The 19,329-nt window shown below is 44.2% G+C and overlaps 1 protein-coding gene across 1 annotated transcript in view; it reads left to right on the top strand.

Moving 5' to 3' along the window:
• Positions 1 to 13,787: 13,787 nt before the first annotated feature.
• LAMC1 (laminin subunit gamma 1) overlaps positions 13,788 to 19,329 on the top strand; it is a gene marked incomplete at its 5' end in the record, with an annotated part of 72,617 nt that continues 67,075 nt past the window's right edge. Inside the window, one exon of the mRNA XM_082483620.1 lies at positions 13,788 to 14,193. Within this exon, the coding sequence (XP_082339746.1) occupies positions 13,788 to 14,193 (406 nt within the window). The remainder of the gene's footprint in view (positions 14,194 to 19,329) is intronic.

The raw sequence follows: 19,329 nt of genomic DNA, 5'->3' as shown, positions 1-19,329 counted from the left end.
CCAACCTGGACTTGAACACTTACAGGGATGGGGCAACCACAACTTCCCTGGGCAACCTGTTCCAGTGTCTCACCACCCTCACTGTAAATAATTTCTTCCTAATAGCTAATCTAAATCTACCCTCTTCCAGTTTAAAATCTTTACCCCTCGTCCTATCACTATGCTCCCTGATAAAGAGTCCCTCCCCATCTTTCCTGTAGGCCCCCTTTAGCTACTAGAAGGCTGCTATAAGGTCTCCCTGGAGCCTTCTCTTCTCTAGGCTGAACAACCCCAACTTTCTCAGCCTGTCTTCGTAGGAGAGGTGCTCCCACCCTCTGATCCTCTTCGTGGCCCTCCTGTGAACCCACTTCAACAAGTCCATATTCTTATGTTGGGGGCGCCAGAGCTGGATGCAATATTCCAGGTGAGGTCTCATGAGAGCAGAGTAGGGGGCAGAATCACCTCCCTCAGCCTGCTGGCCACATTTCTTTTGATGCAGCCCAGGATGTCAGGATGCAGTTGGCCTTCCAGGCTGTGAGAGCACATTGCCAGCTTATTTTGACCTTCTTATCCACCAACACCCTCAAGTCCTTCTCCTCAGGGCTACTCTCAATCCATTCTCTGCCTAGCCTGTATTTGTGCTTGGGATTGCCCCAACCCACGTGCAGGACCTTGCACTTGGCCTTGGTGAACTTCATGAGGTTGGCATGGGCCGACCTCTCAAGCCTGTCCAGGTCCCTCTGGATGGCATCCCTTCTGTCCAGTGTGTCAACTGCTCCACACAGCTTGGTGTTGTCAGCAAACTTGCTGAGGGTGCAGTCAATCCCACTGTCTGTGTTGCCAACAAAAATGTTAAACAGAACCAGTCCCAGTACCAACCCCTGAGGAACACCACTCACCACTGGTCACCACTTGGACATCAATCCATTGACCACAACTCTTCGAATTCGGCCATCCAGCCAATTTCTTATCCACCGAGTGGTCCATCTGTCAAATCCATGCCTCTCCAATTTGGAGACAAGGATGACATGCAGGACAGTGTCAGATGCTTTGCGCAAGTTCTGGTAGGTGATGTCAGTTGCACTTCTCTTATCCACCAATGCTGTAACCCTGTCATAGAAGGCCACCAAATTTGTCAGGCACGATTTGCCCTTAGTGAAGCCATGCTGGCTGTCACCGATCACCTCCTTATTTTGTCCTTATTTTATCCTCCTGTAATTCTTTCCAGGCAGAATATTTTTGAGTCTATGTGCAATATACATTAAAAATAATGACTACATCAGGTAGCTATAGTAACCAACATCTACAAGAGAGCAACAAAAGCGTATTTAAGCTGTCCCAAGTGGTGGTTTCTGAATTTACATTTTAAAGGATGGTTCCTTTCCGCATTGCCTGTGACTCATATGTTCAAAGTTGTCTAAGCAATGCCAGTAGCTTACTTAGCTTTCCCACACTATACAACTTATTTTGAGTTGCTTCCAGCTTCAATGGACCCTTCATTTTCAGACTGAAACTTTCCAGGTACAGCTGCAGTAAAGGTGACCTTCAAACTCTGAATGGAGACTCTCCAAAAGAGACCAGTGGAGGAGGAGTTACTGTAAACTTAAATATGGACTCAGGTCTGGTTTATTTTGTTCCAAGTAAATGATTTTTGTCAAGAAAGCAAGTTTAGTAAACCCAGAGCTGCACAGCTGACTACCTAGAAAGCTATCTCTGAAGAGGACTTAAAAATCACTGTAAATAAATAAGTGAACAGAAAGATGTGAACACATGGTGTCTGCAAAGACATGTGTGTATAAAAATATTTATATATATTTATAATGGAAAGATTACCTCTAGAATGTGCCCAATTCTCACATACAGCATTTTTACAGTGTTAAAAACTTGGAGAGAGTTCAAAGTGATCACAAAATATCCAAGGCCAAAAATAGGTCTAACGAAAAGACTTCAGCATAGTTAGCTTATCCAAGAGAAGGCTGGGAACTTAATCTTGAGCTGAAAATGTTTACATAACAGAAGTCTTAAAAGAGAACATTAGTTGTCTTTCTAAGAAAAAAAATATCTCTAATCACAACACACTTTGCTTAGTAATGTTCATTTTATCCCATGGAAGGATTACTTCCTTCACCGAGAGAGACCCTTGGTGAAGTTCTGTTATATTAAATACACTATGTAAGTCATTAGCCTACTGATTTTAACATGAGTTTTCATGCATCGTCAGGATACATATCATCATGGATAGCATCATGCATACACAAGATAGATCGCCAGAGAAGTTATCTCAACAAGTGTTCCAACAGAAGGTGTAGTTAAATCTTCTGAACTGGTGATGAAACACTCTGATTTAGTCTTGCAGATCCCAAGCCAGTTGGTTTCTTTCATCTTCAGTTTTTCCAAATGGTATTATCTATTGCATTGCTGGCACCCTCTACCTGTACACTACCTGTCTTCTGCTGCTCTGCTGTTGTATTAACCAGGTGGTATCTCACTATTTCAGGTCTGATACAAAGGCAGGTTCTGCCTCTTGGTGGCTCCAGGACTGCATGCACCTAACAAACACGCTTGTTTCATGCCATTCCTGGTCCTCTTTCTTCAAACCTGCCATTAACTGGAGATTTCCACCTCCACAAACTCCAGGAAATGTGAAAAATGCTGGAAGTTATGGTGTACAGCTACAGAAACCGTAACATGCTTGGAAGAGTCTTGATGGCACTACAGAGCATTATGGTTCAGGCTGGGACAACAACAACAAAATAGACAATTGGCTATCTGTCCTTGTTGTGAAGACTGGAAATCTTTCTGTCCAGTTTCAAACAGCACGAAGGTAGTAAGCATGACGCTGTCTTTGACAGAGCCTATCTATCAGCTCATCTTTTTTTTTTTCTTTTCTAAATTGCTATATTGTACAGCACATACCGAGTTTTCATTACTTATGATATTTAGCTGAACAATATCAGCTGTTATCAGTACATTTCATCAAGATTTTTCTTCCTATTACAACCCATTAAAATTGTTTTTTAATGTCTCAGGATAAACCTGCACGTGTCTTATCTACCAAACAACACTGAATTCGGCTGTTGTTGTTGATAACACAAATCAGTTTACAGAGAACTACCATTGATGAGTCCCTGAATACCCCAAACGTATAGCAAAAAAAAATTAATGGTATGTTAATGACCTAGCAATGAGTATAAAATGTTTTTTCCAGCGCCCTTCCAGCCATGCAGGACAGGAGGAGGCATCCTTGCTGACAGCAACTGCAGGCTACCTCTTGTTTTGTGCCACCAGGTCTGCTCCTCACCCTTCACATTTTAGCTTCCCTGAAGCACGAATCCAAGAGAAGCCTGAAAAATTATCTCACGTAATTTGTAGTGGGATGAACAATTGCTTCATTGAGCTAACTCCTGTTTATACTCTGGAACTTGAATAAATTGGCAATCCCAACCGCAGGATGCAAGGAGAATAACACACTGGGAGAACATCTGCTGTCCCAACTGCGACCTGGAAGGAAACTTGACCGCGAGTACTTGGGTTCAGTATGAGAAAAATGTTGTACACTTCAGGGGACTAATGAAGTTATGTGTCATCTGTTTGTGCTGTGTTGTTCTTTCTTCTCTGTTTGGAAAGCCAGATGTTGCTAAACTGAGACCTGGCCATGTGGCTTCCAGTGACTAAATAGTTGTTATTGCCTCTTGTCCTGAGAAATGGAATTTCTTAAAACTGTGGGCACCTGTACTTGTCCACAGTTGAGCTGGAGATGCGTTGAACACAAGAAAAATCTTTCAAGCCTGACTTCTTCTACAGGTTAACAAACCAGGAAAGTCTCCTGCAGCTTGGCTGCTTTGGGACATACAGCCTCAGATCCAGGCAGGGAAAGGAATGGCTGGAAGACATAAACACAAGGTGGGGAAAAAAAAAGCCCAACAAACAACTTTAAACATTTTCCCAAATTAGGGCAAGCTGAAAAGAACCCCTGGTGATTATCTGGAAGATTACCATGCTTTCAGGTACTGTGTGGGGAATTACATTTATATTTGCATAAATGAATTGGAAGGGAGTTACCCAGGAGGGATACCCATCTGGCAAAACTCATGAAATCCAATTCAGCCATTATGCAACCAACTTAATTGTAAGAAGTAACACAGGTGGTTTGGCAAAATGAAAGAGAAGCTGAATATGTCTGTGGGTTTGTAGAGGCCTCAAACAAGAGTATAAAATTCATAAAAATGGTATCCAGTGGTGTCTGATAAAACAGTAACATTCAATAAGGCAGCCTTCTCTACTAATGTACATCTCCAGGGACACTTCTTAGTTTTAAATATAGGAAAATGCAGGAGTGACAAACCCACATAAAATTTCAGATACTATTTTAGAGCTTTGGGAACTGCCCTGAAGCGTTGATGGAAATGGTATGCTAGGTATGTATTACTATATAAAGATGTTTATATTCTGGAGCCTTTTTGTTTTCTTAACCTTTGAAGTTAAACAGTTCGGGTGGCAAAAACTCAGTTGCCACAAGCCAGTGGCTGATGGGGAGGTGTGAAATATGTTTTGAGAATGACTCGAGCCAAAAAGTGGACCAACAAAAACTACATTCTAGGTTAAAAAAACACTGAGCAGTCACAATGAGGTGCTATTTTAAAGAGCATTCGGTGATTTAAAATCATATAAGAAACAACTTTTGAGAAGCATGTTTTGGTATCTAAATCTCTAATGCCAATTCAATGCTAATTAGAATACCTTTCACTGATAGGCATCTGAATCTTTGCGAGAAAACAGGAGCAGGAAGGATTGACATTACCATCCCATAAAGATGTAGCCTATCTTCTGTATCTTCTCCTGATGCTTATTGTAAGTTAACCCTTTCACAAACAATTATAATTCATTGTTTAATAAATCAACATGCTAAATCTTGATATTAACTTCTTCATATGATTTTAAAATAACATGCTTATAGCTGGAGGTAGATTAATATACCAAAAAGGAATTTTCAGATAAATGTTGCAGCTGATCTACTCAGATAAATGCTTTTAATGTAATTAAATTCTCTGATGTAATAATTTTCCTGAGCTTCAAAAGGGAAGAAATGAATAACAGTTGAAGAGACTGCAGATCTCCTATTCTTTAAAGATCTGACAAGTAAAAGAAGAGGATGCAGGGCTTAGAATTTCCCATTCCTTTGCAATCACTGCATTTTTCTTGACTTTGTCTTTCTGGTATTTCCATGAACTGAGTATCAGGGATGTAAACGTGGGTCGTACGTTGAGGTTCCCAGCAAGCAAAATGCAGCTTACAGCTATGAGAACTTTGGCTTTTCTTGCCTAATGACTTCTTATTTTAATACATTTTCAAATGTCCTCCTGAGGTAGCTTGCTCCTGTTACTTCAAAAAGAAAAAAAGGAGACATTTAGCAGGAAACAGTCTATTTATAAGGCATTTTAGACATTTTTCCATTGTTTATGGCACCCACTGATGAGTTTAAAAATGTCATTTCCTTCCCTAACAATCTTATTTTTTGTCTTTGCTTTGATAATCCATAAGTAGCAGAGTGAGTGCTTAACACAGCATTTTGCATGCTTCAAACTAGAAGGATGAATTCTTTTATCATTCAAAAAATGATGGACACAGAAGGAAAGGGGAAATCAGTTGCTCCCAGAGAACGAAGTTCCAACACTCTGCCTTATGGACAAGGATTAATTCCTAGTCACCGCAAAATTAGGGTATCTTCCAGTCCTGTGATACCTATGGGTGACAGAACAACCAGGGAATGCTCTTGGACATTTATATTCTTCCCAGTTCCTCTTATGATTGCAAGGTCTTAAGACTTAATGCTCCTAAGAAACTGTGACTTGCCCTCTGCTCTAGCTGAGGACTTGTTAGAGTAGACAGAGCCCTGGCCACAACCTCTAGCCTCTGCAGACTGCATCCTCTTTCCCACAAGACCCAAGCTTCTGGGTCTTTGGAGAATCTTTTGTTGACTCACAGAAAAGGGAAGGAAGGATAGGATATCAGAGCTCTGGCATTTCTCTCAGCTCTTTGCAGCAGGAGTTGCACACGCTCTTCAGAAGCTGACTAGACCCACTATCTACCCACTATTTATTTATTTACTACCAACAGAAGGCTTAGCAATTATACAAGAGGGAGGAGTCCTGATGATCAGAGAAAGGAAAAGAAGAAACATAAAGTAATATTAAGTCAGTAATGGTACTGTGTTATCCCACTGAGATGGTCCATCTTCTGGCTGCCTACTACTCAAATGGAGGTAAAGACATCCTGGAAAAGTTCAGTGTCAATGGATGTGACAGACCATGGAGGACAACAAGTTTGATTTGATTTGCCCAAGAGCACTGAGCAGGCATAGCGATGTGTGAATGAATAGGTATTAGATGCTTTTATGGCCAGGAAGGAATGAGGATACAGTGTTTGAGTGCTCTGCCAAGGAACAGGAAAAAAGTCAGCATTACAGTGGTGATGCTGGTAGGAAGGTCAAACCGCTAGACCGTGCCCTCTTTTCTGCTAAATAAAAATCAGCGTTCCTTATTTTACTGTAAACAATGCTGGTAACATTGTCATACATGTAGCATTTTCAACCTTGACTTTTCCACTGTTTGTAATTTTGCAAATCTGACTTTTTTTTTCCCACTGAAACTGCATATGGTATGTGTCTCATTATTATTGTGTTTGTTGAGCTTTTATGTTCATTTTCAGAGGGATTTGCATCAAACAAAAACATTAGGGAATACTACAGTGTGCAGCTTATATCAAAGCCACGGTATGTAGTTTTCACTGTGACACTGTTCTTTCTCAACAGTGGATCATGGGATTGATGTTTGATAAGGGAATGGTCTTGATGTCAAAAAGAAGCTTTTAGTGTTCTTGCAAACATCTACCTAAAGATGGCTGAGTTACAAACCTCTAAAAATTTTAGTTCATGTGTGCTTTGTAGCTTTGCAGAGACTTTTAGAGCTTAATAGCTATATTTGCAGAAGATTCTGTTCATTCCAAGTTTGGGTTTGTTTTTGGTTTTGTTTTTGTTTTCTTTTTCTACAAGGGCTGAACAGATTTTGCCTGAATTGCTGCTTTTGTCTATTTAGTTGTTGGTGGGTTTGAGTACAGAGAATGTCTCTTCTGTCCTCTTAACGGTCATCGTCTGACCATCAACAGACACACAGGCAATGCAGGGGAGAACGTAGTGAGCTGGAGGGTACCAAGACTAGATATGGGACACTCTGCAGACGGCCAAGAACAGGTGTGGGTATGCATCCCAAAGGCAGCTCTGTAGGTCAAACTCCATGTAGCTCTCCACCATTCACTGTACGGTCCAAATCATGCAATGGGGAAGCAGCTCTGCCTCAGCTCAGTTCCATGTGGGAGCAGAGACAAGTTGCTGAGGAGCTTTAGGGAGATGAACAAGCAGTCGGGGGAGATCAGTGCATCTCCAGATCCCAAAATGACATGCCAGAGTTGCCATCCTCCAGCTGGGCATCCAGGTGTGACTCTTCTGGAATAACAACAAAACAAACTGCAGCTTGCTAGTCAAGACAGACTATTTATGGCTCTCAACGGCCATCTTGTATGAGGAAAAGAAGGATTTTACAAATGATAAATCAGCAAGATGATTTGCTATTAAGAAAATAATGATCATGGCAAGACTGATTGGCAGACCGTGCTATAAAAAAACAGGTTGTGACCATAAAAGATAGTTAAGAATTAACTGAGAAGAAAATTTCAGCCCTGCTGGCACCAGGCAAAAGAAGTTATCCAACTTTCTGTTGAAAACAATCTTGGGAATTCTGCTGGAAGTTCAGGAAGGATGTTTGCTAAACAACTTCATTGTGGTCACACAGGTCAACACCCTTCATGGTGAGATACCCATGACCACCCCCAACACATGCACTATTTTCTGGGATAGCATTTTATCAGGCTTGGAGGATAGTTCTACTGGGAATGTTTTACAGTTAGTGTAAACAGCCCCAGCTCATGCATGTGAAGGATTTGCATAGCTATGCAAGTCGGTGAAGAACAGGACTCGGACATTATCCACATGGATCTGCATAAACAAGTCCTGCTCTTTACAGACACAACTTCATCAGTGCATCAGAAATCTAAATACTGCTGGAGTTTTTGGTGGCAGAGCATCCGTCAGTGGGCCCTGTAGCGCAAGGATGAAGGTGGCACTGAGCCCGAGACTATTCTTGGTGAATTTAATGTCTCTATACTATAAACGTAAAACCATACAGAAATAAACTTAATCAATTCCTCCAGTCAACTTTCATCCGTGCAGTGCACTGCCGGTGTAATGATTGAGAATGGGAGCGCTAGAAGGGAAGAAGAGAAGCACTGAGGAAAGTCTCATCTCCAAGAAGCCCACTGGCTGTTTCAAGGCTGAATGTGCCCATCCATGCATGTCGCCTTCCCAATGCCCTCATCGGCAGGCTTTACAATAGCAGATGTTTATGGTGGTATTGGACGGGAGAGTGGAGGTCTTGGAGAGGGGAAGTATAGTTAGGACTGGCTCGGGTCCTCCTGAAGTTACTGCCACAGTCTAACGTAGGCTGCAAGATATGGTTGCTTAAATTCAGCACAGGACTACACCACAGAATAAAAAGAGGGAGTAAAGATAAAAGATAAAAATCTTACATGCTAGGAATCAAAGATTACGAATTAATTTTGTATACACCACCATCCATTAACCAAAATGGTTTTTGGTTAAAAGGATGGGCTGTGTTTGAATCCACAATAGAAAGATGAGAAGCTGCACAGTCCTTTCATGTTTTATTTTTGGTTTAGCATATTTCTTCCCAACATTACAGTCTTAAGGAGAGAAAATGAGGATATACATCCCAGACCCACTTCAGAAAAGAGATAAAATAATCAGCTTATGTCTTTCATTTTTCCTGGGTTTGCAGAAACTTGTAAGAAGCAGATTACCTCTCAAGAACAGGTTCAGAGATACTTTTTTATTCACTTACCAGTAGTTGCTATATAGGATTATTTAGGATAATCTGCAAAAGAGCAACTAAGAAAGTCAAACTTAAATAAACCATTATATGAAACACCTTCTGCTTTCATGGCTAGGAGCTCTCTTTTTTTGGTTTTATTTATAAGATTACAGTAACATCCTGCTTCCATAAATTTGTGATAGGTATGAACACACAGTAACTAGTACGGTTATCTGATTCGTTCTCCACTTTTACTGGTAGTGATAGTGGACAAAGATTGCGCTGAAACCTCAGACATTTGCCAAACTAATTCACATTCTCTTCAGAGCTATCCTTGATTGCAGAAGGTCTTCTCCAAACAGGATGGCTTTAAACCATACTTTAAGTTTAATACAGAAGTGCATTTCTTATGCATTTGTACATTAGTCCTAAACTGCATTTGTTGCACTGCATGTGGGAAGAGACTTTTCGATCCTTAATCTGGTTCCCCAGTCTACAGTTTCTGCCGTTCCTTGGAAATAAAACGTGAGACACAACTCTGCTACAGCTTTTCTCTCCCATTTGAGACATGCCCGGAGGCCATTGCCTGGAGAAATCAAGCTTTTTCATCGTTGTTGTTGACGCTGAGACCGACGCAGTGCCCAGCTGGTAAGAACGGAATAGAAATCCCACCCTGCATAGCATGGATGCACTTTGATCGTTTCACTTTGGACACCAGAACGATGCGATGGATCAGTCGATTACATTTGCAGTCATTTCTATGCTTCAGTGGAATCATAGAGATTATTCCAGCTGGGACTGAGTCAAAATATTTGATCCAACTCCATAAAATAAAATTTTCAACTAAGATAAGAAAACAAGAAAGCGTAAAGCTGGGCTTTTATCTTCATAAAAAGAAATTGTTTAGAGCAGTTTATTTTCTGTGTTCCCCAATGCACTACTGGAGACTGCAGCGTGGTTTCTTTTCACATCCAACTATAAAAGCATCTGAATCTTGTCACCCAGCCTTTCTGAATTTTGACTCTTTTGCACCAACTCTTTGGTGAATCTGCTGACTCGCCTACTTTCTTTTAAGTAGTTTTGATTACTTGACGGCTGGGGAGGGGATGTCTGCTGCGATTACTGTTGTTTTGATTGCATCCACTGAGAAAAGCAGTGAGGCCTGCAGGAAGCCATTGTGCGATGGCGGGCAGGGCAGAAAACTGCTGCAAACTTCTTTTTACGTTGGCCGAACCAGCCAGATTGTAACAAGTGCCATTTCATAAGGTTGCTTGGGTGGCTCCTCCAGTGGCTGATAACTCTGTGAGGCTGATGGTGAGCACAGGGCTTTTCTGTCCTTCATTTTTTAGTGTAAACTGACACATATGTACTGGTAATGAAATGCTTAGATGGACAGCAGTTTTCATTTGGGGATCCTCAAGCAATCTACTTACTTTTATTGGCAAATGTAGGGGTTTTTTTCTCTGTGTGGGTTACTTTTACCAACCTGTTTTAATAATTGGCACCCACAGAGCAACCAAGCTCCATTATCACAGTCTGAAACTTCTGAGTGGTATTCCTATGTCTGTGAACAAATGCTGATGCTAAATCAATATGGGAAGACTGAAAATTAAAGTGCTTGCTGCCCCGTGATGCTTACGAAAAACATTCTGGACCTCATAAGTCCCAAATGGGTCAAATGTCTTAGTGTATAGCTGTGTTAGCACTTGGTTTGAGCTGCTGTAGGTGGACAGAGACTAACTGTGCTCTTAACTTGTTATTTCAAATTGCTTGTGGGTGTACAGCACATTGTTGCAATTACTTTTTTTTTATCAAAGGGAAAGAAAATGCTGCTTTTTTTTTCTGGGGTTTTTTTTTTTTTTTTTTCAAAAAGAGGTCTATTGGAAGAGCGAGACGGCCAATCTCACGAGTTCTGGCCTTCCGAAAGCTGACAGAATTTCCTGTTAAGAGTTGCTTTTATAAAGGCTGTTTCCTCACAGGTTTTTATGTTGCTTTTCCTTTTTTGCATTTCTTTTCTTTATTCTTACTCTCTCCCTACTTGTTCTCATCCATTTAACCTGACCTGCGTACTTCAAAAAAGAATTGAAGTAATAACATGCTGATTTCTACAGTTAACTTTATATATTTAAGTTCTTCCCTGACCATGTCTTTATTAAATAGAAAGCAAATTTTCTTGAGACTTGATATCACTATGATTAGCGCAATTAGGGGCCGTAAGTGCTTGAGGACTTGCACCTGCTTTTGAAGCAGCAGCCATGTCATTTTTCTGATGTTGTTTCATTATGCCCGTGCTGTCTAAGCCCAGCACAGTCACAAAGCTTATCCACAAATATTATTCTTATTCTACAGATGGTTAACTGAAAGTTTCGTTGTTGTGCCCATCCTATCTATCACACAGTCCTTCCTTCCTTTCAGGCCACTCCTGCCGTGCAGGATGACTCACTCTGCTTTGTGGGAGTTTCCAGTTGTAAGAGTTTATCGACCGAGAGTTTTTTACTATTATTCACCCCTGTAAGCAAAGTTTGAGAATTTATCCGGGTTCTGTGCTTTTAAGACACGGTTATTTAACATGAGGGTGCTTTTTCCTGTGTTAGAAAGGAAATGGGTTTATGGGGAATACGCTGCAATACTTTCACAGAGTATTTCAGCAGGTAAGACATTAAAAGGAAAGCACCGGTCATGTATTTATAGGGATATAAGACTTAATTCTGGGTTTAGTTAGATGACTGCAGGTTTACCAAATGAAATATGCTGCATCACTCAATCTGTCCTAGTACTTTAAACATGTATGTCAAAGATGAAATTGCCATTACAAGTATGAAGTGGATTTTGATGGCAAATATCAGCAGCTATTTCCTTCTCGGGATTTCTTTACTAGAGTCAGTAACCTGGAAATGACAGAAGGGCTTCACATAAACTGTTGAGGACAGTTCTACATACATCCTGTAAAACGTTGGAAAATGATTAGTTAAAAAACTCAAGCAAATTATTGTTTTTAGGCACTAAAACTGAGTATCTTTAAACCCAAGAATTTTGCATTAAGCTGAATTTTTTTCCATTATCCATGGGATCCTCCCACATGTGCACAGACGATCCTGCTGCTCCACTGAGTGGGATTTGTGACAATACCCTCTGATCCTGCTCAGAGTTCTTGTTCCCTTCTCACCTCTACCCTAATCCTTCTCTTGCTCACATCGATCTGCTCCATGTGGCTTCCTGCTCCCTTGTTCCTTGTTGTTGCCTACTCTGCTGTGTCCACTCTCAACTGCAGGCAATAGCCAGGCTGCTACAGAACTTGAGAAGCTCCATCAGCGTGCTGTTTCCAGACCTTCTGCTTTGATGGCACCAGCTCAGCATTGCTTTCACAGCGGCTGTCACTTTCAGAAACTGAGGAAAAGGGGAGGAAGCAACTGAAATCAAACTTTCTGCTGGAGATGTGTAATCGAAGCCCGAACAATAGGGAAGCAGTGATGACTCTGTAATGCACCCACGTCCCCTCTGCTGGCGCTGGGGTGTCCAGGGGACTCTTGGCACAGAGGCTATCTCATCGCGGCCAGGTGCATACTCTGTTGGGGAGGCAAAAAGATTAATCACTGCACCAATGTGTAGTACCAAGATTAATAACATCTACCATCAGCAGGATAATTTCTAGGCTTGTTTACGAGTAAGTGTTGTGCGCACCTTGCATGACACAGGCTCTTAATGCAAGAAGCAAAGGGTCAGCTTCTATCGGATACGTGTGTTTATTTCAAAACAAGAAAGTGCATCTTTTTCCCAGAACAGACTATACTTTTTTTCTGCTGTTATGGCCACACGCTGCACTCAGGCTTTCTCAGAATACAACCGAGTTTACAAAGCCTTCTCTTGACTCTCCTATCAATTTCTATCATGACGAGTAGTTTCCTGTTTCCTGAGCAGGCTTCTGGAGGCACTTTCTCCTATAAAAGCAGTTTTGGCTTTACGTGATTCCTGGATTTTAATCTTTACAGAGCTCCTCAGCCTGAAAAGGTACAGAGATATCTTCTGGTGATAGCTCAAATTCATAACCCGGTCTTTGGCCACGTCTGACAGAGCCAGTGCCTGTAAGCAGCACAGAGATCTAGATTTAGATACGAAAATAGCTACAAGTTCATTAAAAATTAAAGAAGCAGAGGTGGAAACACGGGTCCCCCTCAGACCCACTTTCAGGCCTGCGCCCTTCAACAGCACAAGACCAACTGGCTTCAGCACGGCCCCCTCGGCGAAGCACAATCAATTTTCTCGCTTTTCTTGAGAAATTTGATTTTTTCTTTTTTTTTTTTCCCTATGAAAAGTCTTTAAAGGAAAGAAACGGCTGGCTCCTGTTGGGTTCTGACAGGGCGGAGGTGGCGATTGAGGGGCGGGCGGAGGTGGCGATTGAGGGCCGGGCGGGGGGGGGCACTTCGGCCGCCACAGGCAACGCCGCCGGTGGGTGCTGCGAGGGTCATTCCCCCCCCATCCCCCTTTGTCGCAGGGGTGTCGCCCCCGCCGTGGGACCACCGCCAGCCCAGGCGCCCGCTGCGGTGCGAGAGGCGGCAGCGCAGACAGGCGCGGGGCGGGAAACCAGCATTACCCCTCGGGGAGGGCCCCACCGCAGCCATCGCCCCTTTAAGCTGCCACATTCCGGGAGGAGGAGGAGGCTGCCGGGCCCGCTCCGCCGGCGGGACTCCGCTCCCGGCCTGCCCCGCGCCCGCAGCCCCGCCCCGCCTCGCCCGGGCCGGGCCCATCCCATCCCAGCCTACGGCCAGGCGCGGAGCGGCGGCAGCCAGCGAGCGAGCGAGTTAGCCAGCCAGCCCCTCCGCCGGCTCCGCGCCGCTCGGCCAGCCCCTCCGCCGCCGGCCGAGCGCCATGGGGGGCGGCGGCGAGCGCCGGGCGCGGGCGCTGTGGCTGGCGGTGGTGGTGTGGTTGTGGTTGCGGTTGCCCGGGCGGTGCGGCGGCGCCATGGACGAGTGCACGGAGGAGCGGAGCGGCCGCCCGCAGCGCTGCATGCCGGAGTTCGTCAACGCCGCTTTCAACGCCACGGTGCTGGCCACCCACACGTGCGGGACGCCGGCCGAGGAGTACTGCGTGCAGACCGGCGTCACCGGCGTCACCCAGTCCTGCCACCTCTGCGACGCTGCCCAGCCCCACCTGAGCCACGGCGCCGCCTTCCTCACCGACTACAACAGCCCGGCCGACGCCACCTGGTGGCAGAGCCGCACCATGCTGGCCGGCGTGCAACACCCCGCCGCCGTCAACCTCACCCTCCACCTGGGTAAGGGGCCAACACCACCCCCCCCCCTCCGCCCTCGCCGCCCTGAGGGAAAAGGGCGCCAAAGCCAGCGGCAGCGGGAAGGCCCGGGAGGGGCGGGCTGAGGGAGCGACCCGCCGCGAGGCTCGTGGAGTCCTTGCTGGGGCTCGGCTTAATTAATAGGCGGCCGTAACTAGGCCCCGGGGGTAGTTAGTGGTCGAAGCGGGTTTTTTGGTGGGTGGACGCCGGATGGATGCTGTTCCTCTCACGTAAACGCCAAGTCGCGGTTGTGACTGGGGTCTTCTCAGCCGCGCGTTTGGTCCTGCAGGACAGGGGATGGGCTCTTCACTCCTCGCCTGCTGGTGTTTTCTTTAGGGCTAATCGTAGCTGCAAACCAGGGCTTTATGGACTTGGATTTCAGCCTTCTGCACAGAGGCAGAGCGAACATGAGCACGGCAAAGGGTTGCTTCGCCACAGTCTGCGTTGGTTGTGCTGTCCATTTGCGAGACGAGCAAGGCCGGGCTGCCAGAGGCAGAGTTTGCTCCGGGGTGCAGTGCGGTGAGCGTGTTTCGCCCCCGTGCACCAGGAAGTTCAGATCCTGGAGTCTTCCAGGCAGCAACAGGCCTGGGATTCAGGTGGGAGAGGCTGGTTTGAAAAGTGGCAAGCGCTGCGGGAAAAGGTGTGCGCGCGTGGGCACATCTGCTCTGTATTCTCTTATACCGGGGCAGCGTTGCCTTTTAAATACTAAATACGGTGCGGGTTAGGTTTGTCAGAGAGCAGTCGGCATTACTGCAGAACCTGTAACGTCAAATCAAAAAAAAAAAAAGAAGGAGAATTTTCTGGTTAATTGGTATTCCTAGAGGTTCCCTTGGGATAAAGTATTTTAGCTGTCGTTTTGGTTTGTAGGCAAGATTTTCTTTTCCTCTGTTCATTCAGTTATTTAAGCTGTCTCGACATGGAGAAAGGGTAATTGGTTTGGAAGACAAGCCAGCCCACAGAAAGTTAAAACCACAGCTTATATCTTTGTATCAATAAATAAAGTAAAAAATAAAAAAGGCCTCAGCATAACCATTCAGTTTCTGTTCAAGAGCTACTGTTGAACCTTAAGTTTTAGCATCAATAATGCATTGTGCGTTTGGTGTATTTCAGAGGGGAAAAAAAAAAAAGTTGCATTAAGGGCGGGGGAGCCGGATCTTGGGTTTCACAACCTGAGGCTGGGTTGTATGAAAGCTCCTGGCTGCGTTCGTGAGATGAAGATGATGGTGCTGAGTCCTGTACCAGGGGTCACCTGCTGGCTGCGTCCACCTGCCCCAGCAGCCAGGAGTGTCTCACCACCCTAAAAAAGTGTTCCTTTGTGATAGGAGCTTTGAAATAAATATACCACATAACCATACATAATTGTTCGGATAAGGGGAGGTAGTTACTAAGGCCTCTTTATCTTCTTCCTTTTTTTTTTTTTTTTTTTTTTTTTTTTTTGGTACATTGGGGATTTTTATTCAGGACACCTGGAAAAAAAAGTAAGCTAATATTTGATCTCAACTTATTCTTTAATAGAACATCCTAGTTCTTCATTCTCAAGGTAAAACTTAGTTGAGGCGTGTCTGTATTATTGCTGCCCTTCAGTCTGTGCACCTGTATGTGTATGGGTGATTTTGGGAAAAAAAAAAAGTTTTTCTGACATACTGGATCAAACAGTATGCTGTGTCCTGGGCTTAGAAGAAATGTGCATGTTTCTTTGAAAACAACTGCATCTTTAAAAATAGTGTAGCGTTACAACATCAATCACTTGGGTTTCAGGTTTGTTTGCAGGCACTTGTAGGTTTGTGAGTTTGCTCTGGCATATTTTTAGACTAGAGTACAACTTTTTAAGAAGAAGCTGAGTGACTGACTTTCAGATATTTGAGTGTGGTTTTTGTTTCTTTTTTTCCAGTTAGGTTTTTTGGTGGGGTATTTGTAATGTAAAGCCTTTTAAGAATAGGAAGCTTGTTATGGGCATGGTGGTGGTGGGACTTAGTTTTAAGAAGAATAATAGCAAAGCGTTAAGCTATCTGTGTATGTTCTGTGCAAGCAGTAAATATTCCTTTATGCCTTTGTACACATTCCTGAGTTCCTTGCACATTGAAGAACTGTCCCCTACTAGAAGGCGCCATTTTATTCTCAAATGCTCCAAGCTTCTCTGCAGCGCTGCATTGCTGTGCTCTTGTGAATACTTCAAGCCGTCTTTGTTTGTGTGAGCGGTTGGGTGCCACATTTGGATTCTGTGTGCCCCCAGGCTGTTCCCCAGAGCACACCACGGTCTGTGGGACACTTAATTATTGACATCAGTAAGAGAGAAGAGGCAAAGAGCTTGACAAGTATTTGTGTACTCTGTAGGACACAAATGCATTCTGGGACACAGAGCCCTTTTATGCAGTTAGTTCTGATGATTTTCGAGGCTTAGGCTGTGTGCTCAAACCCGTATCCTTGTTTGATGCTGCAGTTGCCTTTATTTGTAAAAGCATGGGTATCCTGAATGGTTAGCGCTGCTTTGCACCCGCTCAGGACTGACAGCGTCGGCTCCAGGCTTCCAGCGTGCAAATGCTGCCCTGCATTGAGATTTTGGCAGTTTGGGATGTCTTGATTAACATCCAGCAACGTTCAGTCCATGTAGATCAGTGTAATGTTTTGGAGGAGCCTGCAAAAGGTCAATAAGAACTGCAGGTCTGTTGCCAACATGTGAGAGTGGACTGCAGGGATTCCTTTGAATCTTCTTACAAGTTACAGTTCCGAACATGTTTAAAAATCTTTAGTTTTGAAACGAGATGCTATCGAAGGGCTTGATACAGGAAAATACAGCATGGCTCACTATTACTAAGTTAAAGGCTCAGATTCCAGGAGTGTTTGGAAAGGAAGTCTGTGCCCAGAAGCTAGGGTGCTCCCTGGGGAGAGGAGAATTGGGGTAATTACCAATCCCTGCACAAGGAGCATCAGGAGTTATAAAAGTTGTTTCTCTTTGTATGAGAGGGTATTAAGACTCCCTAAGTAAGAGACCTCCCCCCAAGAGGCTCGGAGACCAGAGTTTGCAGCTGTAAATCAGAAGGGGGAGTTGAACACATTCACAGGGTGGTGTTTGTGTAATTAAGTTGGTGCATGAGAGGAAAGGGGAGCACCACTGTGTCCTTTCTTCCACTTTTCTTAGAAGTATCCCTTTGCTTCCCCCATTTTCCAGTTCCTCGGGTTGAATTATTTCTAATTTAGACTTGACTCAACCAATCTTTTTTCTCCCAACGCTGCCCTCCCCCCATGTTCCCGTATATTCCAGTAATAAGGGACTTCGTGGCAGCAGTGCCAACTTTTAAATAGAAGATGGAAGCTGAGGCATTATGGTATGTAGTTAGTTGTCTGCTTTTTTTGAAGCCAGAGCGTCACGTTATTTTTACAGTCTGTGCTGTTTGCTTCTGCTGGGAGCATTGGGATAGTTCTGGCGTCTCCCCAGCACTTTGTATGCATACGTTTTAGCGTGGCTTTGCTATTTAGACCCCTGATGTGCCAAAACAAAGCTGTGTATTAAAGATGCTCCTTTGAACACTAGAAGAAGGGGAAAAGAAATAGCGTGGAGGTGCACGGAGTGTTGTTGGTGCTGGGCAGTGTTGCTAGGCAAAGGCTTGTATTTTTTCAGGTGTATCTTTTTTCAGAGCAGATTCTCACTTCTTCCTTCTGCAGCTCTAATTTCTGTGTGCTTTCTGTTGTTTCTACACCTGTTTTTTTTATACATTTTCACGTGTGCCTCCCTGTTCCCTTCCCAACCGTCCCTGCTACAGTCACGTCTCATTATTCCCCCACCACTTTTATTCTCTGCCTGGATCTGCTTGATTTCAGCTATCGTGATCCCGGTGTTTTGTTCCTCGGACAAAGAGGCAGCGTCCTCAGCACGCTGGTGGCTGTTTCGTGGCTCTGTAGTGGCCCGGTCTCTGCTGAGAGCAGCCACGCTTTTATCAACAAGCCTGTGAACTAGGAGCAGTCTGGTCTGGCTTTCCCTGTCTGCTGCATCTCAGCAGGGATGGTGCCCAGGAGATGCGCTTGACCGATGACGCTGGTGGCTTCAGCTCTGAGTTCAGGACTATCTGGTAGACAGGAAAGACTGATTCCCGCCTCTTCTGTCATTGCCTGAGAAGGGGAGCTGGCATTCAGTGCTGGAAAGCAGCTCTCTGCTAGTCTGCCTTCCAAGAAGAAAAATTAAATTGCTGGTTGCCTTCATTAAAAATGTCAGCTGTGTTTGTGGGCATGGACTGTGGTTAGAACTGAGCGATCCCGCTCTTGAATTCTTCTGAAATCCTTACTGTTGACCAGCTTAGAAACCTGTGTCACCAAGCTGGATGGTATCTTGTATGTATAAAATAAAGAAAAACTTGTAAAAGCTGCTGGTTGTTAGACATGGATTGCCCGTCTCCTTCACCTCCCCCTTTTCTAACCGCTCAGTCCTTTATTTGGCTTTGAGGAGAACGATCATGCTTGGTTATATATACTTTGTCCGCGAAGCGTAGTTTGGGTTATGACTGCCATTTGAAGGCATTTACAAGGAAACCCAGGCAAGATGCCAGTTCTTATGTTCAGCTTTGGCTTGATTTGCCGTTTTTTTGTAGCAGAAGAGGTGGGGTTTTTTTGTTTTTTTTTTTTTTTTTTTCCTTTAGTACAAAAAAGCAGCTTGTTTTTTTTAAAGGGAGGGCTATAAAATGTGCCTTAAATTAAGTACGTAGTTTATGCCGCTGGGATGCAATCAGTTGCTTTGTTTAATTTAGTGCAGCAGAGTGATGCTGTTAGTTTGCTGGTTATCCTATTAAAACTTTACGAGGCTGCGGTTCATTGCCTTCCTAGGGAACCACTGTGAAACCAACAGCGAACAAGCAGGACGTGCGCACGTGAAGTTTTGCATAGTGTAGCTGCAATTTAAAAACGGAGAAATGGTAATTAATGTGTTGGGAGAGAGTGTTTCCGGCACTTAGGCTGGTGTTACAGGGTGTGTCGGGAAGCCCTTGCAGACGTGTTGAGCTGGGGCTGGGAAGAGCCGGCCCCACGCCGCAGTGGCTTTGCCGTGGTATTTGTGGAGCCCTGGGGGGACTCTATTTTAGTTGGTCTTGCAAAGGCTTGATTTACACTTTGCAGGTTTCAACATGAGTAGTT

The sequence above is a fragment of the Vanellus vanellus genome (assembly GCF_965231255.1).
Source record: "Vanellus vanellus genome assembly, chromosome: 5".
Lineage (NCBI taxonomy): Eukaryota > Metazoa > Chordata > Aves > Charadriiformes > Charadriidae > Vanellus > Vanellus vanellus.
This window is presented reverse-complemented; position numbering and strand designations above follow the sequence as displayed.